The 26676-nt window shown below is 34.7% G+C and overlaps 3 protein-coding genes across 5 annotated transcripts; 2 read left to right on the top strand and 1 right to left on the bottom strand.

Annotated features, from left to right (window-relative positions):
* On the top strand, positions 1-1566 carry LOC123720097. Its single transcript, XM_045676582.1, has 4 exons — positions 1-284; positions 620-791; positions 1056-1187; positions 1305-1566. The coding sequence occupies exons 1-4, from the start codon at positions 172-174 to the stop codon at positions 1536-1538; spliced, it is 651 nt and encodes a 216-aa protein (XP_045532538.1). The 5' UTR covers positions 1-171; the 3' UTR covers positions 1539-1566.
* Positions 1567-2121: 555 nt separating this feature from the next.
* On the bottom strand, positions 2122-8370 carry LOC123720011 (uncharacterized protein CG5902). Its single transcript, XM_045676408.1, has 4 exons — positions 8074-8370; positions 7244-7329; positions 6216-6446; positions 2122-5910 (listed from the first exon to the last, which is right to left on the bottom strand). Exons 1-4 carry the CDS (start codon positions 8265-8267, stop codon positions 5756-5758), a joined length of 666 nt encoding a protein of 221 aa, XP_045532364.1. The 5' UTR covers positions 8268-8370; the 3' UTR covers positions 2122-5755.
* Positions 8371-8863: 493 nt separating this feature from the next.
* Positions 8864-25941, top strand: LOC123717642 (remodeling and spacing factor 1). 3 transcript variants are annotated; one of them, XM_045673732.1, is made up of 25 exons: positions 8864-9185; positions 9267-9454; positions 9755-9951; positions 10143-10275; positions 10384-11948; positions 12050-12120; positions 12213-12412; positions 12789-12951; positions 13273-13371; positions 13651-13814; positions 14407-14575; positions 15077-15201; positions 15522-15641; positions 16597-16718; positions 17329-17399; positions 19548-19653; positions 19808-20024; positions 20259-20487; positions 20743-20806; positions 21230-21324; positions 21540-21577; positions 21676-22056; positions 22742-22823; positions 23067-23166; positions 23463-25941. In XM_045673732.1, the coding sequence occupies exons 1-25, from the start codon at positions 9041-9043 to the stop codon at positions 25696-25698; spliced, it is 7080 nt and encodes a 2359-aa protein (XP_045529688.1). In that variant the 5' UTR covers positions 8864-9040; the 3' UTR covers positions 25699-25941. The 3 variants fall into 3 exon arrangements, with proteins under 3 accessions (XP_045529688.1, XP_045529706.1, XP_045529697.1); XM_045673750.1 differs by having other exon boundaries at positions 23079-23166; XM_045673741.1 differs by having other exon boundaries at positions 20746-20806.
* The last annotated feature ends 735 nt before the right edge of the window (positions 25942-26676 follow it).

Here is a 26676-nt window from a genome sequence, read left to right on the forward strand (position 1 = left end):
TGTTATAGCACGTTGTCTAAGCCCCCGGATTGTAGAATGTAGATATTTGAAAATAATACTGTAAATTCTACTTATTAGTTTAATATTTACTTCATATTTGAATTTTATTAATTACTATTATGACTTAAACTAAACTGGACATACAAGGAGAAATCATTTCTAAGTTTGAAAATGGCACTAATGAGATCCTCTGAAATTCCTAAAGATGCAGTCGTTTTAAATGAAAATGAAGCTTCAAGCTATATCTGGGAAATTGTTTACGACTGGAAAAACCTATCAGATGTGTATGTTTAATTTATAATTACAAATTAATTTTAAGGTTATGTCAACTCATTTTATGACGATAAAATTATTATCCTAGATCCTTCTAGATTATTACCATATCAACCTTACTTTTAAATTAGTTTAATATTGTCTTACCTGTAAACTTTTACTTTAGCTGCATTTTGTCGATTCTTATTTTCTTAACAAATATGATTTATCCATATTAAACTATTTCTATAAGTAGGTATAAGCGAATTTTGCCGATTCTTATTTTCTTAACAAATATGATTTATCCATATTAAACTATTTCTATAAGTAGGTATAAGCAAAATTCCATTTAACATTTGTTTTTCAGATGGGCCTTACGTCATGGTTCTACAATTCTAGGAGTAATTAATGCAGTGTCTGGTGTAGTTATAAACAGACATTATCGTGCAAAGCTAAAACTTGGCACATATGGACACCTAGCTACTCTCATACCTGTGTCAGTTATGCCCGCCATGCTTACTATGTTATTTCATAGACATGTATGTTTTCAAGTTTATTATAGTTTTCTTCCATATAACATCACACTCCCTGAAATATTACCTTCCATATAGTAACTACTTTCTATAGTTAAAAGTCCCTTCAACATCACTATGCAGTTTGCAATTGTCATATTAAAAGATTCAGTGACATACAAACATATCAGCCGATCCAGGGTTTTCAACACTAGCTTGTTTGTAAAAAATATGTTTTTATAGTAATCCTGGTTACTTTCTGTTACAAGGACCACAATTAATCTATTGCAGTTAATATCAACAAATCTGCTACTAATGAAAAATGAACACTGTCCTATTTGTTATGAAGTGAGATCAGCAGCAATTCAGTTAGCTATGGGTATAACATATCCTATGTTATTGGCACCCACCGGAGCTTTGATGGTATGTTTTAAAAAAAATATAATAAACATCTGTAATACATAGCTGTATTTAAAATTAAAAGAAGATTTAAAAAATGTCTAACATGAGAAGTTTTCACCAGTATAATTTACTTTTCAGTTGGCTAACAGATACAATACGTATAGAGTGCCACACCTACAACAAGGACCCAAAGTAATGTTTAAATTTGTTCAAAAACTGACAAAACCTTTGACTGGAACACTTACAACTTTAAGTTTAATACAAGTAGCAGCTTCATCAATTATTACATACTTTGAATTCAAAAACAACATTGTGTTTAGAAATAAACTTGTTGATCTTGAAAGAAAAATATTAAAAGAGAGAGGGCAATAAATTATTTACTAGTTTTGTTGATTGATAGTGTAAATAGATTTATTATAGTTAGAATATGTTTATTTATTTTAATATCCTTAAATTAGTTGGCTTCTTACTAATTGTTACCTTATAAATTGTTGGAGTGAGTTTCTGTTATCCACAGGGATATTAAACACTTAACTTCTAAGTATCAGGGCTTGCCTAATACTTTCTTCTAAACTAATAAATAATAAACTCATTTGCTGAACCCTTTTGAAAAAAATACATTATTCGCTGTGTTTATTAGAAATTTAAAATTAGAATTAGCAATAGTGTTTATTTAAAATTAGAAAAAGCCCTATAATTTATTTTATAATATTGATAATTTCGGAATACTAGGAACTGTCCTAGAAATAGAATAGAAAAGGATTATAGATTTAAGTATATATAAGTATCAATTGATAAAATTAAAACCAAAAAATATATGGTGAAAATTAAAGTTAAGTATAAATTAATAATTGACCTTAGATACTGGTCCTATAGGAGCTGTGTGTTCTCATGTACATTTAGAACTGGGTAAACTAATCATGAATAGGAGTAAAAAAGTAAAAAAAAATTATTGGCGGCAGATGTTTTATTTATCATTAAGATTGACGCTTTAACCAGTCGACGTCTATTAAAATAACAACAATTCGTATTAAAAATATTGTTAAAGTAAAACGGCTACTTAACCTACAACAAATTATCTTATCCTTATCTTACACACTTTTTGTATTTTTCGTATTATATACTTTTTTTAGAATTTTTGCTTTGATTACTTACAATCGATAACCGAGTATCTAGCTCAGTGTTTCCCAACGTGGGTCCCATGGGTTCGATTGGAACCGGCGTTTTTCATTGTTTTGAAAACCCAATAAGAGTTTCGTTAACAATTTTGTAGCGATTTCGTCCTATCATTTAAGTTCCTTAAGTGAACCATTCAATTTTTTATATTAAAAATATTGTATGTTACTTGGAGGGGCATAAGATTTTTAGAAAGGCTAAGGTGGGGGCATGGCTCAAAAAAGATTGGGAAACACTGGTCTAGCTAGTTTTATCTATACCAGTCGGAATTTATTTTTTGTTCTAGAAGAAAAGAATATTTAAGGATCCCTACAAATAGTTCATCAAATCCATAAAACCACTTACGAACAGTGATGCCAACTTGGAGGTTCCCCCCCCCCCTCCAAATTTAGGGGAAATCAATGTCTTGGGTTTATAGGGGGTAATTTGTACAAGATTTTTTAAACGTACGATTCTATACAATTTATATTAAGGTTTAGCCTTAAACTTTGGTCTAACCCAACCAACAACTAAACCAATGTTATATTGGGTGGTTGCCAAGCGTGGCTATAACTAAAATATCAAAAAGCTATAATACTCCAAGATCATAATTTTAAGTTGAAAGTATTTTTATGTATATTAGAAATTACCTGTCAAACCGAAAACTTTAGGGGTATTTGACAAATTCAGTCCTAGGGGGAAGATTCTGTACGAGTTGGCATCACTACTTAGAATCAAACGTGAGAATTTAATGCATACTAAGAATCGCGTATTACTTACAGTAATACTTGACTTATGTTGTAGTATGTTTCATTGTTATACGAAATATAAAGCACAAAGCCTTCACCTCATAGTGTTAGTGAGACTTATTCAACGTACCTACTAACGTACGTACGTACTACCAACGTACCGACATAAGTCACATTAGGTTAGTTGATTAAAAATTAGATTCATAAATTGAGAAAACCTAACTAATTGACATACTTACTGACTAATATATTTGAACTGAGGTTACAAAATGCTAAATCAATCCCTTATACTCAGTTTCCATGATTGTTTAAAAATAAGTTCGTGCTGTCTCACCATAGATTCCATAAGAAAATCAACGATATTTTTATGCACTATGGTACCAATATATTCCAATTCCCAATTCAGTCCGAGATTGATAAATAAATAGAAATTAAATTATTGTATACAATAAAACTGTCCAGTTTTTAACAAAACCTTACATATATTTCTGCATTTAACAACACGTGAAATTGATGTGTGGCTGCTTTGTATTTCAGCGTGTAGTATTGAGTAGTTTTGTCATATGTCTGGATAACTTTTTTAAAAATAAAATGTTAATAACCCCAGTTCACATAGTACAACCTGAAACCTCGACTAATGTAAAACTAAAATATAACAACAACATTAACACGATATCGCAATTTAGCCAAATCTACCACGACCATATTTTGTCATTCAAACTTGATACTAAATTATGTTACATTTAATTACTAAAAATAATAGCTGTTATTTATTGTGAATATTAAGCACGCCATTTTGTTAATACCTAAACGTAAAGTCAAAATTATGATCTACGTGAATTCATATTAACGAAAAATATAATTTAATAATAATATGTATTAAGTATAAAACAATTATTATGATTTTAGGGATTTGACGTCAAACAAACATGATTAATACATAATCCGTGATAGACATCAGGAAATATACAAAAACTTCGTAATGTTACTAAAAAAATATAATTTACATGTAGGGTTTATTAGTTTTCTAATTATATATCATAATTTGCTAGCGGCATTAAATTAAAACAAAGTTGCTATGTACAAGCAAAAAACTATACACCTGAAATTGTCATGGACATTTTTAATACCAGTTCGTAAATTTTATTCTACCATATTTATTGTGCTTTTTATTACACGTGAAATGTATTAAATATCACGATATATCTAATTCATTGTATTATTTTTATGATTTTATTAAGGCCCGGATTCAAGATCTTCCACCAATTGAAATCTAATTCGAAGGTGGCATAAACTATTTCTTCTATATTGTTGACATATTTAAGTGCTCAAGACGGAGAATCGTCTGGAAATACGAATTTTATACTTAACGTACATGTAACATTTTGGCCCGAATTATTATATTAAAAATATTCCTGATGCATGATAACCTCATTGAGGACTAAGTCTAAATCCAAGACAATCTATAATTACTCTTCTAAATCGACAAAACTTCGTTCAACACTTCTAAGCTATGTGATATAGGCACACCTGCGATATTTCGTCCGTTAGTTGGTAATAAGACAATATTTTGTATACGTTCTGTCGTTAAACATACCCCTCATATAGTTATCGTCAGTCGCTGCTAAAACAGGATAATGTGTAGTATTTTAAGGGAGACTTGCATTTACCACCTTAGGTAAGGTGTATTTTACAATGCATATACATTTTAGGTAATGTATAGTTGATACCCCCTTCCCCCCCAAGACGAAAGCGTTTGTTATATGCAGTTAAAGTCAACACTTTCATAAAAATAGTATGCGCAAGTCTCCCATATTTTAATAGATAAGACTTTTCAAATGCGAGACTGACGTTACTATTACAAAAAACTCGAAGGAAATAAAACTGTCATTAAGGATGTAAAAACACGTACCTTACATATCAATGGACAGACTCATCGCAACATTACTCTGTAAAGATGTTACTTATAAATCTATTTATAAGGCTTGGCTAAACTACGAATCTATTTCTATTAAGCTAGAGAAATCTGTAAGATTGGCCACACATTAGAAAGATGTTTCTAGATCGCGCTACAAGGCACAGTATTTGCGTTATGGCTAGAAATAGGTGTAAAAGTAATAATTAGTTTTTAATTTTGTAGGCTTATCTAAAGATACTTATAATTAATTACATAAACCATCAATTCGTAATTCAGAAAGTCTGCAGTAATACAATACTGAGAGATTAGAATTACTAAGATGCAGCGACGTTGTGTCGATTTTAAAAAATATGTTTTTCTAATATTTAGTTTCACACCTACATTTTGCTATAACTTTTAAATTTTGTACTATTTGTGAGTCTGATTCTATTATACCACTCGTAAGACATGTTTGTATTTATTCTATAGTACAATGTGAAATGTGCGGCCGGGGGGAGACGAAATACCGAAGTCTTTGATGGCACCCTTATTCCCACAGGAATGTCATTGGCAGTGATAAAATCTTAAACAATATCGACAGATCTGTTACGCCCGGAACCACTTTGAGCATAATTCTGACTTTCCGTATAATTCCACATACTTGGTACACTGTATGTATTCTTAGATGCTACGTTAACACTGTCACTCGCGTTTGTCCGATATATAAAAGGAGGTGGATATGCGAATATCGTGTTTGGGAACCCTAAGCAGGGCTGAGAGGCTATTTGCTAGCAACGCTGGTTGATATAATCATTGTAGGAAGCGGAGATTTCCTCCGACTGATATCTAGTCAGCTTAATACTCCGTCGCATGTCAGCTGTAATAGCTGCTTTGTATCCCCCCTTTCGGAGGAGAGAATCAATTGTTTGTATCTGGTCCCAGCCTGAAATATTAATCATGTTATTTGACCGGTAGAAAATATCCTATTATTTGAACATTATGAGCAAATTATAATAGGACTATATTACATTCCAGCTATATTCTCACTTCATATAAAAAAGTAAATATGTATTTGTACAGTAAAAGTAAGAAGTCATTTATGACAATTATGGTTATCTTGAGCATGGCTGGTTTTCTGCAGGGTGCCAAACGAGGGTGCAAAACGAGAGGAACACGCCTCAGTGTCGGGATGAGCTGCCTTAAGTGGATGCTAATTAACTCCAGCTCTAAAAAAATTCTATATTATACCTTGTTCAGTAGCAACTTGAGGTAAGTAGGTTGCAGTGCGTTTCGAGCCACGTTCGCTAAGGAACTCGATGCGAATCCCATGCTTGCCCAGCTTCCAGTCTAAATAATGCTCGGCTTCCTCGAAATACTGCAGGATAGACACGGAAACCGTCAACCGGGGGACTTCCTCCCGCGTAATTGGGGAAAAACGGGAGTCCTTAAAGGCACTTGTTATTGCGTATTCCCGAAGGCCTGAAACAGGACAAGAGGTTGTGGCATTCGACGATACTTCTTAATGTATAATAATTTAGCCAGTATGATTGGTGATCATTTTAAGTCTGTAAGTGTATTTATATATTTACTTTGACACTTAACTGAGATAAAAGTTCATGTTGAACGAAAAAAAATATCTATCTATTGAATAGATAATAATAATAATGTACAATTAAAATTTGAGTGGGTACATAAAACTGTATAAGTAATTAGTTATCACTATTAGGATATGAAAAAAAATGTTACCATTTTATTGCAATTACAACAATAGGCCTTGCCATTACAGTCTTAGACTGTCTGCATTGTTTCACTGGAATAGTGATTTGGCTATTGTAGTGTAGATACCTGACAGCACTTCTGTTAAAGGCTATGTTTGGCCTCAGCAAGAAGGATGATCCCTTCAATTATTGGCCCTAATTAAGGAATGGGAAACCGGACTGTACTAAAACAAATATACTGAAATGGAGAACATACAACCTAACTGAGCAACATCTGGGTCAACAACCTCATGGCACAGACAACAATACCTTCTTGTTAAACCCCTCAAATAGAATGCTTATGAAACTATAACATGAGACAAAGCTGAAGTATTCTAAGACAGCAATGTAAACCAAATTATATTATTATAAGACAGTAAAATCTTTTAGTATTAAAAATATTAAAACCTTTTTAAAGTTAACTAAAATTACTGCGTTTATCTAGATTCTTATAACTTTAAATATGATGTACAGTCTGTCTTTATTTGATTTATTATCTATAAGCAGTAGTAATAATACCTGAATGTAAATGCATGGCATTGAATGTGCCTATGCACCCTCTAAGTCGATGCTCTTTACCAATCTTCCAAGTTACAAAAAGGGGACTGTAAACCAAATATAGTGTATTAGACAATAAATATAGTTCTGCTGTTGGATAATTTTTCTATGAATTTATAAAAAAACGGTATTTTATAATATAATATCTCTAGAGTATAATAAAATATATCAATTTGTTGAACAACTTTTTTATACACCATATATTTATTTAAGGTAGTTAAATATTTCTCTGAATGAATTGAATACCATTACGGAATTAAACTGTGTAAATAATTGGAACTAAATATTTTTACAGATAAAGAGTCTAAAACATCATAAAGTTAGTATCCTCTAATACATGAGCTGTAAATAATGTAATAGTAATTTGATAAAAACTTTTGCCAACTTTTTATCAGCTATATGAAAGAAGAAGTTGTGGTTAACTACCAGGATAAAAGATAATAGAGGCTTTGAAAGAGAATTAAGGCAGTTTTAAACAGAAATATCATACAATTAATAACATAACATTTCAATAAATTATTATTGATAGGTCAAATAACGTAATTTATATTGTTAATAGGTCTGCTCTATGGTTTTACATAGAGTATGACTTAATGAGTTTGAATTAATTCATATATAAGTACAATGAGATTTTAGGTATGGTTATATATTACTGTGGAAGCTGAACACAAAGAGTTTATGGCTTATACTAATTATATACTGATTGGGTCAATCACCTTACAAGGCTTAAGATGAGAGGAGACAAAACAGCTTATAATTCGGAATATCGTCATAAAACTTTTAAAACTTACTATGCCTCATTCGTAAAATTAGGTGTTTGTGGTGGGTCCAAGCTATGCAGCTGAGAATACAAAACATCGAAACAAAAGTAACACATATCAGGAATAGCCACTGACTCGTTGTAACCATTCAAGGGTCGGTCATCATGGTTACCATAAGAATTGTTTAATTTCTGCTTTTTAGTTCCACAACATACTGAAGACATGTTGGTAAGTACCAAATTTAGGTTCAAAATTATGAAACAAAGCAGCCACTCAATTTCACAAAGTAGGTAAACGAAATCAACACAAGATACACACACACACGCTTAGACCCTATAAAATAATTTCAATGAGGTTGTCGAGTGTAATTGTCAAAATGACTTTAAATCGCCAACTTGCAAGTATAAAAAATTATTTGATTTTAATTCTTAAGATTATGCAAGAGACTTATAGTTAAGTATAACTCTCTTGCAGTACATAATGGTATCAATGAAAGTTTTTAATTCGTAATCAACATTTTATTTAGATGCGACTATAAAAAAAGTGATACGACCGATACTATTATAATGTTTGTTTAGGTAAATGTATAGTATTTTTTTGGTATAATAATAAATAAACTACTACTCTATAAAAAAAACGCAAAACATCCACAGAAATCTTATCTAGCATGCGATACTATGTAGGTATGTGAAACTAATCATTGTTTATGGCAATACATTGTCCATAGACTAACCAAAATCATATCAAGCAATATTTCAAAATATCATAGTGTATAAATAAAGATAATATTGTCTATGTTTACGAATAGCGATGGCTGTCATCGAGTTTTATTTTATTATTTTTGAAAAGAATAGAAGCTTTCAGTGATGAAAGATTATTGATATTTTCGTGAATCATGTACATGTTTTATACTACTCCATTAGTTATAAGAGAAATTATTAAATATCCTTAGTGTTATCACACAGCGATGATAAGTAAAATGCAATAAGTGACGACGATGGCGTCTGATGGAGAGACTTCTTGTACGAATGATCCTAATTTTGCTGTTATCTTTTCATTTTTAAAAGTTTTTGGAAAAGTGTATGGCTTGGAAATACCAACAATATCTAAATTACAGGAAGTAATAGAGAATACTGAAGAAGGTTAGTACATTGTGTCTTTAATCGATATAAGTATAAACAAACTATACAACATTACCCATCGCGAGTGTTTTGTTCTTTTAGTATTGGAGCCATTAAAGGAATTACATCTGAGACTTCTGCGTCGCGCTTTGAAATCTGTACAGAGTTCACGATGGGAAAAATATCTTATAAAGTTTTGCCACCAACAATCATACCATCAAGAGGCTTGGGAAATAGAAAGATTTTCTTATAAGAAAGCTAGTACTCAGGTCAAACTGAAAGCTTTGAAAGTAAGTGCAAACCAATTATCAAAGTTATTATAAACTATGAAATTATCATAATGTATGTTATGTGCTAATAATTATGGATTCATGTTAATTTGCTACTTTAATAGTTTAAAATTAATTCTCTTTTCCAAAAGTTTCTATAAGAAAATCTTTTTTTCAGTTAAATTATTTAAATCAAAAGTATATTTTATTTACATGACCTGTTTTAACATGTTTTAAATAAATATTTATAATTATGATAGTTGCCTTATGAATGTACACAACTGTTTATGAATGGGTCTCATAATTTTCTTTTTTTTATAGTTGTTGCTTGAATACCAATTTACTTGCCATGTAAAGTTCAAGAATACAGTTAACAACATATCTTGTAAGGAGTTGAGACTGGAACCTATTGGTAGAGATAAAAATGGCTGTGTTTACTGGCTTCAAGTAGATCAGGCAGCCAACTTGTGTTTATACAAGGAGGATCAGGATGAAGAGACTTGGCAACTTATTGCAAGGTACATTTTATTTATTTGAGAATAAATATCAATGGTATTTTTTATATCATTGATCCTCTTCAATAAAATATTGGTAAGATGTCCAGATTACTTTTATTGTTTCAATAAATAAGTATTGATAATTTTAGTACCCTTGATGTAGGTTACCATTTTCATTATTTGCTTATAAATATTAAATGTATTTGTTTCAGAACTAGAGAAGAATTTAAAAAAGTTATTACTCAGTTAAAAACTGGAGAAGAAATCTCACTTTCTGCTACAACTAGTGGTAGTATTGTAAATAGTGAAGATTCAAGTAGTAATGATATAACCCAAAAGAAAGAGGCATGTATTTCAATAAATAACTGATGTTTTTGTACTGATGTATGATGCATGTAAATACTGCAAACTTCTTTTATAATGTTAAAATTAATTAATTTCTTAAATTTCCAGCCTTTAAATTCTGGTGAAGTCGAAGATGAAAATGAAGAATTCCTGAGCCCTGAGTCGGAAACAGACCATGAGAGTGATAATCAAAATGAGCAAAAATCTCCTGAAAGTATGAAAATAACAAAATGTTCTAAAGACAATGTAAATAATGATGTAAATAGTGTAAATGATCAATCTAATAATGTAGAAACTAAGGAAACTGTAAAAGACTTAAGCCAGGATACATGTAGTGAAAATGTAAATCAATCAAATGTTAATGAAGTATCAGTTGAAAAACAAGACAGTAAAGAAGATTCCAATAAGGAAGTTTTGGTATGCACTGAATCCACAGAAAAATTAAGTGTAGAAAGCGATATTACAAATAAAGACCCAGTCACCCTAGATGATAAGAAAGAAGACTTAATGGAAAAAACATGTGAAGATAAGACAACGGATAAGCATCTTGACAATGAAAATGAAACTGTAAGTAAAACTATAGAAGAACCAGTACTAATTGTTACAGGAGAAGGTAATGGTGCTGATTGTGAAAGCTCTTATTTTTTTGGAGAGGAAATAAGTGAACCTGTTATGTTTATTTATGGTGATGGTTGGGGTTTTGAAAATGATACTGGAAATCCTGAAGTTGAGGATAAAGATCAGAGTGATGAAATCTCAGAGGAAGAAAATCCATCTGAAGAATGCAATGGGGAACATAAAGAGGTGACTAACAATGAAAATAAATTAGGAAAGGGTGTTAAGTTAAAAACAGTGAAAAAAAGAACATTGAAAAAACAGTCAACTGATAACAACGAAGTACTTAATCCAGATTCTAAAAAACAACGTAAAAGAGAACCTGAAAAAAGCACTTCAAATTCTAGCACACTCAATGAAACAAAAGAAAGTTCAGTTAATGAAAATACCCCAACGGACCAGGATAGTGTAAATAAACCTAAAAAAAAACTTAAAGGTAAGCTTAAGAAGAAACATATTCTAAGAAAAAATGTCAAGGAGAATGATAAAATAAATTTAGTTGCTGAAACTGAAAAGTGTCAAAATGGTAAGACCAGTATTATTGAGAAGAGAAAAAGCAGTCTGTCTTCTGAGCATGATGAAGACGATCAAACAGAAAGTTTGAATGAAAAAGATAAAACTCCTGAACCAGACCTTAAAGAAGACCCTTTACCATCGAAAAAACTACGCTTAGAACCCACACCTGATGCAGATGGATCACATTCCAAAGAAACTGATACTTTAGACAGTAAAAATGATATAAGTAACGATAATATCGAAAATAAAGATTTAAATGTAGATGAAAATAATCATGATTCTATATCAAATAGGAAAAAAATTAAAGCTAAAAAAGGTAAACTCAAATCGAAGAGATTCCTTAAGAATATAGATGAATCAAGTAGGAATGATAAACTTAATGATGGGAAGAAGCATAGTAAAGCATTAAAGAGATCACTAGTTAATTCTTCTTTGAGTGACAAAAATAAATCAGAATCTCAAAGTGAAAGTGAAGAAGATGAACCTCTTAGTGGTGGGAAAAGGTTGAAAATAAAACCTAAGAAAATTATTACCTCAACTAGGTGAGTAGAGGGTTCCTTTAAAGGCGGATAGTTCTTTAATGAATGTAAATGTTTTTTTTGTTTTTCTCATAGATATTTAATAAAAAAATTACATTTTCCAGAAAAAAAGTGGAAGCAAAACATATGGTAAAAAGTTCAAGTGAATCTGAAGAGGAAACACTATACAGTTTAGGTACTAATTAAAACTGGTTTAAAATAAAAATAAGTGGTTTAAATATAACAGATGATTTAGTTTTTGATAAATACAAACATTTTATTTTATAGCTGGTAAAAAATCTGCAAAAAAATTAAAGAAAAAAGGTAACAATGATAAACAAAAATCGAAGTTAGACAAAAGTGATGATTTAGATACACCAGTGAGGCAATCAAGAAGGATTGCTCAGATGAAGATCAAAGAGGAGGCTGACAGGCGGCATTTGGAAGAAGTCACCTTACGGGAACTGAAAATGATTCATACAAAAAAGGTATTTACTACTAATTTATTTCATAGTACAAAGGTTCAATCCCAATTCACTAGATTAGATTTATGTCTGCATATTAGGTATTGTCTGCACTAGCTCTGGCGCCATACATTTTATCAAAGAATCAAATGATAATGAACTCAACACTTATGATTGTCAATATTTAAAAAAAAATACACAATTACAATATATGAATAAATTCAATATATAGTTCACAGGTTAAGGTTATCTAAAGTTAAAACTTTATAACTAGAGATTAAACATTTTGTGTTTAATAAATTTTATTTATGTGAGAGTTGCAAAAACTACTTTAAATACTACTAGGATAAGTTACTCTCTTAGAGAATACACTACAAGTAATTACATAAATTATTTTCAGAATAAAGATGACGAAGAGGATTGGAAAGCTAGCGGTAGCAGTTCAGACTCTGATTGTAAGTTACGGAAAAAACAAAATAAATGGAAGGCCTCAGACTCCACTGGTCCAGATCAAGATTCGGACTCTGATGAACCACTGTTTGAACCCCAATATGAGCCGGAATGTAAGTTGTTAATAAATATTTTTTATTAGAATAAATGCATGCTAGAAACAATCCCGTCAATGTAGTTAAATATTGTCTTAATTGTACTGTTTAAAACTAAGATTAAACTGTAAGATAAGATTAAGATATATACAAGTGCTTGATTATATTATAATTGACTAAGTGAAGCTAAGTCTGCATTATGTATAAATAAAATCATATTTAATAGCAATAACTTGTTAAAATCTTGCTGTTGTATATATTAGTAACATGTCTAACTACATCTTTATTGAAAATATGATAACAGAAGTTAAAATTAGTTTTGACTTTTCTATTTTTCAGTTGACCTTAATAAGTCAGACCACGAGTTTTCTCCAGAATCTGATTTAGAGAGTGAAGAGCAAGTGGAACCGGTCAAACGAGCTAGAACACTACAAGAAGGTGATTTGTATACATATACATATTAATTTAATTTTATCATTATATGTGACTATCAAAAAAGATAAATCAGTACCTGAATGCTAGTAAGCAGCCTCGCAGGCAGCAGAAATAAATAAATAGCGATTGGAAAGTACAATAAGTGATACTCGGTAAATATAAAATATGCAAAGAATATAGAAGTGTACAAATCCCAGGGTTACAAATTTTGGGGATGCCAATTATATATTATGGGGTAAATTAACAATGAATTTCCATTTATCGTTGTATTTTTTAATTCAGAAGCAGATGGCGCTGATGGCGCTTGTCGCCGTTGCGGCAGCGGTGAGCAGCCTGAGTGGATATTGCTCTGTGACAAGTGTGACGCCGGATACCACGCGAGCTGCCTCAAGCCAATGCTGTTCCTAATACCGCATTCGAACTGGTTTTGTCCGCCCTGTGACCATGTATGAACTTATTTATACATTCTCCTATTGATTGAAAAGTATATTTCACAATGTCTGCAAAAAAATTTGTTATCTGTATAAAAATAACTTCCATCTTCACATTAGTTATTGATATGTGCCATCGTTATTTTTCATATACATTTAATAAATATTAATTAAAAGAAAACAGTTTTTTACCGGATTGAAGCTATGTATTATTATAAACTTATAATTATTTTACATAATTTTAAATTTTTCCGACGTTTCGCGTGCTTTACAGAGTGCGTGGTCACGGTGACTGAAGACAAAAGGTGTTGAATATCAAAGGTATCACAGCTGTAGAGAAAGTTGTGTTATCTGTATTTATTTCCCCTGAGTTGGTATTGACTAAAAGATGACGGGTTTTTGCAGAAATGACTCACGGTGTCCTCTATTTTTGCGGATTGTTTGTCTTGGGGGTCTTCATTTGGATATTATTGGATCCCGGTGAAAAAGTGTGTTCTTTTAATGTGTAAAAGCTGTTAAATGTTAACAAAAGACAATACTAAATATTAATCATTTAAAGAATAGTTGTTAAATATTTATTGATAAATATGACCTTTTCTATTTTCAGGAACTTTTAATAGAAGCGCTAGAGAAGGAGCTGGTGAAGTACGACGAGTTGGTGGTTCAAGTGGAGGCCGAAAGAGAGAGAAAGCTGCTTGAGGAGCCAAAGAAAGAGAAGAAAGATGTAAAGGAAGAAGAGAAAGAAGAGATTGAAGAGAAGTCCGAGGAGGAATCTGGTGAGTATTTATATGTTAGGCTAAAGTTAGAGTTCTATCTAACTATAACTATATTTTCCACCTCACCATAGAAGATGTGAGGAAGTTTTTGAAGAGGCGGGAAGACAATGATTTTGTTTAAGCAGTAATTTAAAATATTAATTGTTATTTGCTGTTTCAAATGTTAAATTTCAGTTTTCTTTAGTTAATTTTTTTTTATGTATTTTGTCTGTAAATGTACTTGTTTTCTGTTACATATATATTGTTAATCTATGTAATCTGTTTTGGCTTTCTGTATTTACTAAGTGTCTTGTTTTATAATGTGTATGTTAGCTGTAAGATTACTAGTAATTAAACAATTATAATGTAAAATAGAGTGAGATTCTACAAATTTTAGGACACGCACTAATTAACTTCTTATCTGTCAACAATTTTAATGTCATCCTCCTATCGTCTCATTTGTCGTGCCTTACTTTTCTTAACTATATTAATTAATGTAATATAAATAATAAATTATTTCAGAAGGCAGCGATAGTTGGTCGTCATCATCGTCTTCGGGTGCGGTGTATCGACTGCGCGCGCGCAAACAGTTGCCTGTTTCCTACCGATCAAGGGAATATGACCGACTGATCTCATCCGCCATTAAGGTAATTATAATAACAATAAATTATATGAAACGATTACAATGTTTTGTGCAAGTTAACATGATAGTTTAATTGGAATAATAAGAAAAATACGATGAAATTGAAAGCTGATTATGCAAGAAGCGTAGTTTGATACCGTCTTTAGGAACTCACATCCGTATAAAGTTTAGTCATAAAAAAACTGAATTTAATTTATTCACATATACTTATGAATAAATAAAATCTTTTTACAACTGAGTAATATATTATAATAGTTCGGAATTAAATGGTATCAAATTTTGATACTAAAATATTTTGTAATTTTACATGAATTAATTATACAGGAAGAGTATGTAGAACCAACCACAAGTGCCGGAAACCAGGGTCGGGGAAAGGATATCTCCACTATCATTGAAGCTGCTGAGGAAGAAAAGATGAAGGCTCAGCGAGTAGCTATTGAGCAGGTAAAATATATAAACTATTTTCATATTTTATATCTTTCAATAAAGGATCCAATAACTGATAATCCAGTTATCAGTTTGGCCTGTTTCTTTGTATGTCATATCAATAATCCTTTGATTTGCATGTTCCCACAGGACTTGTTCAAATTTCATCAAAATTGGTTCAGTAGATATGAGACCCATTTCTACAGGAGACGTGTATAATATAGGTACCTAAATTTAAAAATAGAGATAGACGTTGACAGGTATTTCTTGTTATATTTATTAAGAATGTTACAACATTTCCTTATTTATAAAATTCTACCTTTTCCTTATTTTACCCGACTGCTATTTTGCATACTGTTTACATAACACAAGTTTACACCTTAACTACACTAAGCCTCAACTAGTTATTGAATTTTTAACCCTCATCAATGATTTATGAACTAAGAAATAAATAATAATAATAATAAAGTCCATTTATATATTTTCTATATTTCCAACAACCTTAAATATTTTTTGTTTATCTTATAACTATTCATCTAAAACTATGTTATTGGAATTCAATGTAGGGTAAAGGCCTCCTCTAGTAGATCTTCTGTTTCTTCTTGTTTTAGTTTCGTTTGTTAGAGTAAAATCTACCTCATTTTTTTGTTTTTCCACCTGGTGATAGCCAGGTCCATTTACGGTTTTTCTTTGAGTTATAGTAAGTTTATAATGCTTCTTTTACGTTTTTTCTTAATGAGAACCTACCGCGTACAAGCCAGGCGTTTCTCATTTATAACATAGAATAGAATTATCATGTATGTTTATTTCTATTTTTTGTAGTGAGTGTATTAATTCTCTGTATCTTATCTCTTGACCCTGAATGATCTGAAATTAAAATTACCAGTTTTTGGAGTTTAATTTTTATTTTATCTAACAATTTATATTACCTCAATTATGGGCGTTGACTCATTTGTAAAATTATTAATTACAGGGTAAGGCCGTGGAAGCGAAGAAGGCGACTCGCAAACAACGCCGTAAAGCCCGAAAACTTAACTCACTGGACGTGCCTTCAGAGGACGACGACGAAATTGATGAGGACTTCAAGGACACTGGGTACATATTTTATTATTTTGTGCAAATAACCCGTAAACAAAGTTTCTTATTTATGGAATATATTCTTGCAAAGGCAATATAATAGAATGTAAAATGACCCAATTGAATAAAAAACGTATCATTTCTCGTAATCGGTACTAATTCCTAGTTTATTTACAAGGACTTTTAGGTAACCTAAAAAAATATTTTTTGTTAATCGAGGTCTTTCTATCTGGCCTTTGGGGCCGTTCAAGTGTTACTCAAGCAGATTTACTGCAATTTATCCCCCATCCCACCCTTCCTGTATGTCTTACTGATGACATAATCACTAAATAAGAAAATCAAAGACCCCCCCCCCCATATAGTGCTTAAGCCCCCTTTCTCAAAAACGTTTGTATGTTGATTGTTCTTGCTTGTTAAATATTATTTAATTAATCTTTTTTGGCTTACGCAAGAACTAAAAATTTAAACAACCAAACGGACATAAACGCGGTTTTAATGACTATTTCTAAAGCACACCAATTATAAAATTCTGTTAATAATGAAACAAAATCGCGTTTATATAAAAAAAATATTTTAATAATAAATAGATTTTCTTAAAATGATCAAGTTTAAATTTTATTATTTTCAGTTTAGAGTCGTCTTCGTCTGAAGTGTCATCTCGTGGCAGTTCTAGCGAAACACCCTCTGACGGGCGAAGAGGTGAGAGAAATGGTCAAGGACATAAGATTGTGTAGGCTTCGTTTATATACTAATATTGATTTCGGTACATGGCTAGATTTTATATGGAAAGGTCGCACATTTCAACTGGTAAGGAAAACTACTGTCAATGACGCTGGGTTATTTATATTTCTTATTGAAACTCTGGTTCTGAACGGCGTCAAATGCTACTTTATACCATGGAATTGTTGAAGTTATTCGTCAATTTTGTTTCTGATATTATTTGAACGTATACGTACGTACTCATGTACGTAATAGATCATCACAACCAACTCATTTGACTCTACGATATATAAGTGTATGAAGTACGTTTGTTAATCCATAAGATGATTTATATACACTGTAATCTAACCATTGCGTGAACAAGTGCACGACAGATATACAGTCGTGGTCTTGGTGGAATTAGGGACATGCAAGATAGTGAAGAACAATAACCGGTTATGTACATACAAATATAAAACCCTATTGATTTCTCAGTTCAATTTTAAGGTATAATTCTGTAGCTGGACATTTAATTAAGGATAGTAAACTATAATGAAAAATAGAGTTAAACAAAACTAATAATTTGCAGTATTATAATATCTTTAACAGCTCCATTTTATTACGTGTAAAATCAGTACCCAGTAGCAAAACCTTTGTTAGTAATTACCGCTTGACACCGTTGTGGCATAGACATTATCAATTTCTGGCATGTTTCGACAGGAATGTTTGCCCATGCCTCACAAAAAGCTTCATTAAGTTCATCTAAAGTTGTGGTACGATAAGTGGCTACTTTTTTCTTGATTTCGTGCCAAAGGGGCTCGATTGGGTTAAGGTCCGGGCTATTTGCTGGCCAATCTAGCACCGATCTGACTGACTGGTAAGAAACGACTTGACTGAACGGGCGGTATGTTTCGGGTCGTTATCATGCTGAAACGTCCATATAATAGGGAGATGCTCCTCAGCATAGGGAAGCATCGTTTCCTCCAATATTGCCTTGTATTGATGTTGGTCTAAGTTACCCTGAACTTTCCTCACAGGTCCCACTCCACGTCCAGAAAATGAACCCCACATTTTAATGTTTCCACCGCCATGTTTCACCTGCTTTTTTGTGAATCTTGGATTAATTTCCGCTTTTACTGGACGCCGTACGTATTGCCTTCCATCTGAAGAAATCAAATTAACCTTGGTCTCGTCAGAGAATAATACATGTTGCCATTGGGCGTAGGTCCAATGTCCATATTTACGTGCAAACGCCAAACGAGCATTTCTATGTTCTTTCTTCAACAACGGTACTTTGCGAGCCACTCTTCCGAACAACCCTGCTTCTACCAGACGTCGTCGAACGGTCCTCGCTGAGACACCAGCTCTTTCGTCTGTCCCAAACACTTCGTGTTTAATTAAAATAGAGCCTAGGAACGGATCTTTCTTAGCTAACCTGGTTATCATTCTATCTTCTTGCGGAGTTGTTTTTCTCGATCTTTTTGTTCTGGGCACATTTAAATCTGTGTTATTGCGTCTGACATGTTGCACTGCATTGTATACCATAGTTTTTGAACAATTTAAATGTTCTGCTATCCTTCGATATGGCCAACCATGCTCGACAACAAACTTCATGATAATTTTTCGTAGTGTTGGATCGCAACTTTTATTTTTACCCATTTTTCTTAAAAATATTTTTTACAAACTTAAAATAAATATCGGGATTGCCCCCAAAAACGACCACGAAACAATAAGAGAAGAAGTAAAAAAGTATTGAGATTCAAATTTTGAAAATAGAACGCAATATCTCAGTTTCCCTAATTAAATGGGCAGCCAGCATTATTTGAACAAATAGCACTACGATAATCTATCAGCTATACTGTAAAGAGGTTTAATGTTTAAGAAGTTGTTATTGTTTGTATAATCGAGCACATAAATGACTAATTATACTTACATGTAAGAGATATGGAATATGGTTTAGACTCGTTGGAAAATAAAAAATATATTCACAATTCGCTTTAACCAAAGAGTGTCCCTAATTAGTTGACCACGACTGTATATCATACTTTTTTGGTATTGTTTGTATGAAAAAGTTTGTATGTAATAAAATAAAAATATAGTATGTTATCTACGTCTTCTGATATTAATATAGTTTTTTATATGTTATAGAAATGAAAAGTATATTGGAATCATCGCCCGATGCGAAGAAGAAGAAGAAAGGTGTATTCGATGAAAGTAGCAGTGAATCGGGCGGAGACAAGGAACACAGTAAAAAGTAATTTCTTTTAGATTAAAAATATTGTTAATTCTTTGCACGGTTCGAAACGTATGTAATATATTATCATTGTAATTGCGAAAATATGCTCGCTATTTCCTTACATGTTGATTAAATAAATAAAAACTTCTATAATCTATTAAAATATTTACAGAAAACAAAAGAAGCCTCATTCATCGAAGAAGCGCGACAAATCATCAAAGCGCTCGCGCAAGAGTGGTCTGACGCAATACGATGCAGCAGGGAATGTCATACGGGCGAGGGTCACGTACGGCGGACTGAGTGACGAGCCAAACGATTGGTCGCCCAAACATCGCACCAGGCAAAAGAAGATTAATTATACAGAGATACCTAATACCGAGTCGGAGGATGTGAGTCCATTGCTATATCCCAAAACCCCTTAATGGGACCTGATATTGTCTTGTGATTCCCAATGCTCATAGTATAAAATTTACTTTACAAATAGAAAAAAGCCAAAAGCTTGGTTGACTGGATTCGAAAGAGTTCGAACACATGTGACACGAGATTAGTTATAGTCGTCTGTGCCTACTAGACCGAAACAATTATTGTTTTATATACATGATAATTATAAAAAAAATCCACAGGAAATGCACAAATCAAGCGGCAAACACATGCTGGACAGCTCTGATGAGTTCAAGATAGATGATTCGGAAATAAGCTCGGACGAATCAGCCGGACGGCAAGCTACAGTTGACGAAGAAGAGAAACGGAAAGCCATTACGGAGCTGATCAGCAAGACAGCAGTGGTTCCTTTGGAGAAATTGCCCGATGACGTCACTAAGGCCAAGACCGAAGAGCTGCAAGCACACCTTGGTACGTTTTTTTATCAGTTTGAGAATGTATGGATAATATGTAATCAGATATATTTGGGGACTCTTTCTACAGCTTAAATTTTGAAAAAACCCGTTTCTCAGCTTTCGTTTGACAAGTATCTAAATACAGCGTAAGACAAATTATATTTAGTTTTTTTTTTCAAGTTTTCAATACAACATCTGTTTAAATGCAGTATTCTTTCTAGTGATATTAATAAATAAAATTTGAAGTAAAATATAATACTTGTATTTTAAGAAGCACATGCCAACTTAGTGAAGCCCTCTCGAGGTCGCGGCAGCCGTGGCGGACGAGGAAGCCGGTAAATATTAGTCTATGTGTTTATTTAATTTTTATCTTTACATTATTAAAAATAGAGCAAACACAAGTACGTATGTAACGAATAAAAATACATGTACCTTATTAAGGTAGACCTCTGTGTGTTCGTGCTGTAGGTAATTGAGAGCTTTGGATATTTTAATTATTGCTTTTAAGGAAAATAAAATATACACAATATACTATCATCTATTCGTATTTTATAGTGGATTAGCTTAGATTACAACCTTAAAGGGTTAAAGTATTATTATTAATTAAAGCATTTTATATTTACATCCACATTTCTTTTTTATATAAACGAGCAATCGCCATATTTATAAAAATAAAAAATCGCAAAGAATTCGCGGTCAATAGCTTGGTAAATTGTAAAACTGATAATCGCGTTTTTATCTGGTAAAATTTATATTAGGGGCGGTCGTGGGCGCGGTCGCGGATCTCGCCCTGGTGCCTCCACCCCGCCATCTGACGACGCACTCGCGAAGCTCGTTGGAGTCAAGATTAAAGGTATTTCATCACATCAACATCAATAAAACAATAATGTATTCGTTTCTTTTTGGAAGACTCAAGCTTTTGCAAATTCTAACAAAGTACAACATTTTGTATGGGCTTCAATTATTTTTGGTGGGTAGGCGTTCAATTTGTACACATTTAAGGCTTTTAATTTTTTCCTAAACAGAATTATCCAAAGGATAGTAATATTTCATTTATTTGCTCTTCAGATCTAAGAACGGACAGCACGGTCCTGACTCCTAATCAAGTAAGTTTACGAAACTTGTGTTACACTTATTCAAAGTACATAGTTCAATAATGATAAAATGTCCTATATGAGTCATTTGAAACTATAAACTTTTCTAGTTGGAAAGAGAAAAGAAACGACAGGAGCGTGAAGCAAAACAAGCAGAAAAAGAAGCGCGACGAATGGAAAGAATGCAGAAGAAAGAAGAGAAGGAGAAATTGAAAGAGCTCAAGGCGAAAGAGAGGGAAGAGAAAAAACAAGCGAAGCTCGCGTTACAAGAGAGTCGACGTTTGAAAAGAGAAAGCGGGCTAACACGCCCTCCCGGTGAAGCGTACATGGGTCGACCGGAATATCCGGGTGGAGGTCCAGATTATCCGGGTGCAAGGCCGGAATATCCAGGACCAAGGCCGGACTATCCAGGTTCAAGGCCAGAGTTCCCGGGCGGTCGTCCGCCGGATTTCCCTGAACGTTATCAACATAATCAACAACCCCGGTTGCAGGTTGGTGATTTTATTTGTTTCAGATTATCTTTGATTCTGAAGTTGTTAGAGTTTTTATAGTCAGATCATATTAATTGATATATTCTTTAATAAAATCCCAGAGGCTCTTTTATCTCTGCCTTTTAATAAATTTGAGAAATGTATTATATGTATGTAGTTGATAAAAGGGCCTGGGGCTAGCGCTGGACAGGCTACTTCTAATTAATTTACGATATTTGTTTTAAAATAAGTGTTGTTTGATGATTTGTTATTTTAAAAGAGTACCGAGAGTTTTACGCCGGCCTACATACACCCTCTGTCTTCTTTGCCGATGAGTAGGGATGTATACCTATTTAAATTTAATGACGTGGTATAAGTGATACCTGTATCTTATGTTCCATAATAAACATTTTTTTTTTTTGATATTTTAAGCTTCTCATTAAAAGTAAAACCATTGTTGGGTTAGCAATGTTTCCAACGATATACAGTTTCTCTCTCAGAATTGTTTTGTCGAGAGTATTAATTAATTTGGAAAAAGGCTAGCTAACATATAATATATATCAAAAAATTAAAACACAAATGACCTGTTTACATTTGTCTTTCATAATAAATGTAAGAAAGTTAATAATTGGCCATGTTTCAATACAGGCTGCAACCTGAAACTTAACAAAAGTATTAGTAAGTATTTATAAGATTATGCTTCCAGGTGCGTCCGGAGTTACGCGGCATGGCCGGAGGTGAGGACCGAATGGTGATGAGGCCAGACCATCATCACGTTATGAGAGAAGGTATATATTGTGACCAATAGCAAAATTATTTGAATCCTCAGATTCAGGCAGAGCTTCCAGAACAGTTAGAAATATAGCTTTTTATTTTAATACGTTGTTTTTACACTTCATATATCTCATATCTCTCTCATATCTCTTATAAATCTGTTGTAATTTTGTATTTTATAATTTAAACTGACATTGTATTAGGTTTGAACTTAAACATGTATCCCTGTCATATGTAAAAATATCTATGTCCGTCAGGGACTCTCTCAGTGGCGGGATCTCCTCAGCCATTTGCTCCGGTTTCGGAGGAGCCCAGCATCATCACACGGATGCCGCACGTTCTCAACCACCACTATAGGTCAGTGTTCATCACGAGATATACTTGTAGTTCATATCTACTACGCACTATCCATTGTGCCAAACCATACGTTGGTATGGTTCACATCACAAAAGGAAGAGACTAGCTGCCCACTACACAAGGAATCCTAGTGTGGGGGCCAATGCACTTTACTTTACCTAAATATCCTGTATATTGTGTATAATAAAGTATTTATTTATATCTATAACAATCTAAAATAATCTAGATCAGATCCAAAATGTTTCTTTGGTAAATTAAATGTGGAAACTGTGTTTCATTTGTTTAAATTATTTCAGGGGTCAAATGATGTATCCACCAGGTGGTTCGGGGTACGGTCCACGCGGACAAGGCATGATGTATCAGTTGCACCCGGGGCTCGGGCCGCAAAGCCGGCCTCCATACCCGCAATACTACTATCCTAGAGGAGGCCCACCCGGGGCTATGCCTCCCCACGGCCCGGCGTCTTCCCCGCAAGGCCCCGTCGCCAATCCGCCCCACGGCCCACCGGTGTCCTCCCCTCACGGACCCCTTCAGCCTCCCCATCGACCGCCCGTCTATCGGCCCCAAGGCCCCCATCCGACCTCATACCCCTTGCGCCCGCCTCGGCCTGACTCTCAAGGATCTGGCCTATACCCGTCCGGCATGCACGGGCCTGCCTCGTCGCCCCACGGTCCTATGTCTCAGTCCCCGCACGGACATATGTCGCAATCCCCCCACGGGCCCATGTCCCAATCTCCTCACGCGCCGCATCTACCCGCCGGGTTAGGGCAGGGACCTCCGCCGTCCTCTCCCCACGGGCCCAACGTACCTCACGTGCATCCCGCCTCATCTCCGCTCGGTCCCTCCCCGGGTATACAAGCAATCCGATCCGCGATGCCCGGGAACCCACCGATGCTAATCCGTCCCCCGAGCGAAGTGAACGCTTCACCCAACAGACAGAATTCCCCGACGCCTGATAACTTCCCTGTTAAGATAAAAGCGGAAGTGAAAACGGAGCCCGAGTATCAGTCGCCCCCGATTTCACCCTCGCAACGACCGGTATCACCTGACCTTCCTCGCAATAGGATCAAACACACAGAGAACAAAGCTCGACCCTTAGGTCCGTACGCGCCCCAATACGGTCCCTACGGTCCTTACGCTCCGCCAGCCTCGCAAGCCGAAGTACTGCAGGCTCGTTTACACCATAATCCATTGCATCGCATGGGGAACGTCCCGCCGTACCTTCACGGGGACACCAGGGGGTCACCTTCTAGTAGTCCACTTTCAGGTCCCGAAAGGATGCCCTTCGAAGTCATGCGGCCCGAGAGACCTCACGACGGCACACATCCGGGAAATAGAGGACTTCACGAAATGCTCAGAGCCACCGGCCCAGATAAATTTATGATGCGGCACGACAGGCCCATTATGCACGAAGCTAATAGACCGCCCACTAATGAGGGCTCTATTTTGCACGACATGATTAGGGCACCCATAAGACCTATTATGCACGACATGTTGAGGCCGCCGTTAGACCGACCCCCATCCGATTCCATGGCGGAAAACAGATTCTCGACGACACAGCCACAACTGCAATCTCTACCTCGGCCTACGGCTCCCCAAAGAAATATACCCCACGACATGAGATATCACGAAATGTCTCGACCTCCCGGCCCCGACCGCCCCATGCATGATATGTTAAGGCCACCGGGACTCGACCGTTCTATGCACGATATCGTAAGACATCCTGGTCCAGATAGAGCACACGACATACGGCCGTCAGATAGGCCTATGCACGACGTGTTGCGGCCTTCTGGACCCGATCGGTCTGCGCATGATCTTATCCAGCAACCTGCGCAGGATCGTCCCGTACATGATGCTATCGGACATTCTGGCCCGGATCGTCCCGTGCACGATATGTTACGGCCGCCAGGTCCCGACAAAATGTCAGAATTATCTAGGTATCCGGATCGGAATCTGATTCGTGACATGTCTCGCTCCCACCCGGATATGATAAGACCGAGTGGCCCAGAGCGACTGATGGGTCACGACCTGCCTCCCCACTATTCGTTTATGCGGCCTCAAATGCGCGCTCCTTACGGAATGCCCATTCGCCCGCCGGGGCCCGAGCACGCCAGCCCGATTGTGCCGCCTTTCGCACAGTACGGTGACGTCAATAAACAGTCGGTGCAGATGAGAGAATCGGTGCTCATCAGAAAACCTTCCCCCGACCCAAACGAATTGGAGTCCCGCGAGACTGAATCTCCGAGGGACGAGGAACCGCCCGGGTCCCCTCCCGAAACTAAGCCGATCGTACCCAACTTGGAAGAAAATGTAAATAAAGATGTAGCGATTAAGTTAAGCAATATTAAAGTAGAGCAACCGAGTGACATTCCCGAGGGTCCCGAAATCTCCCAACCGGAGGGAAGTCGTATCCCTCGAGAGATAAGGAACGTGGTACGGGAAGAGGGAAATGTTCCCAGAGATGAAGGAAGCGTATTCGGCGGCTTAGTCAGTTATTTCTCGAGCCAGCGCGAAGATGACTTAGATGCGTAGTGACTAGATGATGAACTGTAAATATATAGATAATTGTATTTATACCGACGACGGCGCAGACGCCTAGACGCTCGCTGTGATTATAATGTTAGGTTTCATTTGGTCCTCGAATACGAATGTATTATTTTGTTTTTAATTAAGTGAGATTTATTTATATACAGAATTATAAGTACTTATTGTATACTCTAATGTGAATTTTATTACAGAGGTATTTCTTTTTGCAAAATAAATGTTTTTCTCCTACATTTTTCTTTTACTGTAATGTAGCCCAAAATAAGTACAAAGTTACCAAGTGAACGCAACAATCACTCAAAACGGTGATATGCGTTAGAGCATGTATGGGCAACCCGCGGCCCGCTGTAAGATATGATCAGGCCCGCGAGACATTTTGAAAAAACTCAATTAAAAGAATATTACATTAGGTTTGCCGCCTCACTTTTTGATAATCGCCGCCACTCGGCTTGCTCGATCAAATTCTTTGAGGATTGCTGCCTCACGGGCGACACATCAAAAGATTTATTGCTTCTCAATTATTCTAAACTAATTCATTTTGCCTATGTAAGCGGGTGGATGGCCCGAACGTTTGTTCAGTTCTATTTGAACTGCCGAGATGATATCTTGGACAAGCGACATCCTAGCGAACTGCTCGAGCCGTCAACTTGCTTTGTAACTTAGTTGCATATTGAGTGGTTACTAACTATAGTTGGTTATTAAGTTTATGAACGAAAAGTAACAAAAATTATGTCTGGGGGGAAGAAACGAAAAGTCGGTCGCCAGTTTCAAGAAAAATGGACTGTTTTATAGCCTTAACACAATTTATTCTAGATGTAGAACTTATTTCAATTAGTTAACGTCGATGTTTCATATAAACACCAAGCGCCATCATTTCGATTGAGTGGGAAGTAATAATGAATTAAGTTAATACCACTTTTTCGAATACTTAAAATCTAACGTATAAAAGGTTGAACGTTATTTTTA

Source organism: Pieris brassicae, chromosome 2 (assembly GCF_905147105.1).
Source record: "Pieris brassicae chromosome 2, ilPieBrab1.1, whole genome shotgun sequence".
In the NCBI taxonomy this organism is placed as follows: domain Eukaryota; kingdom Metazoa; phylum Arthropoda; class Insecta; order Lepidoptera; family Pieridae; genus Pieris; species Pieris brassicae.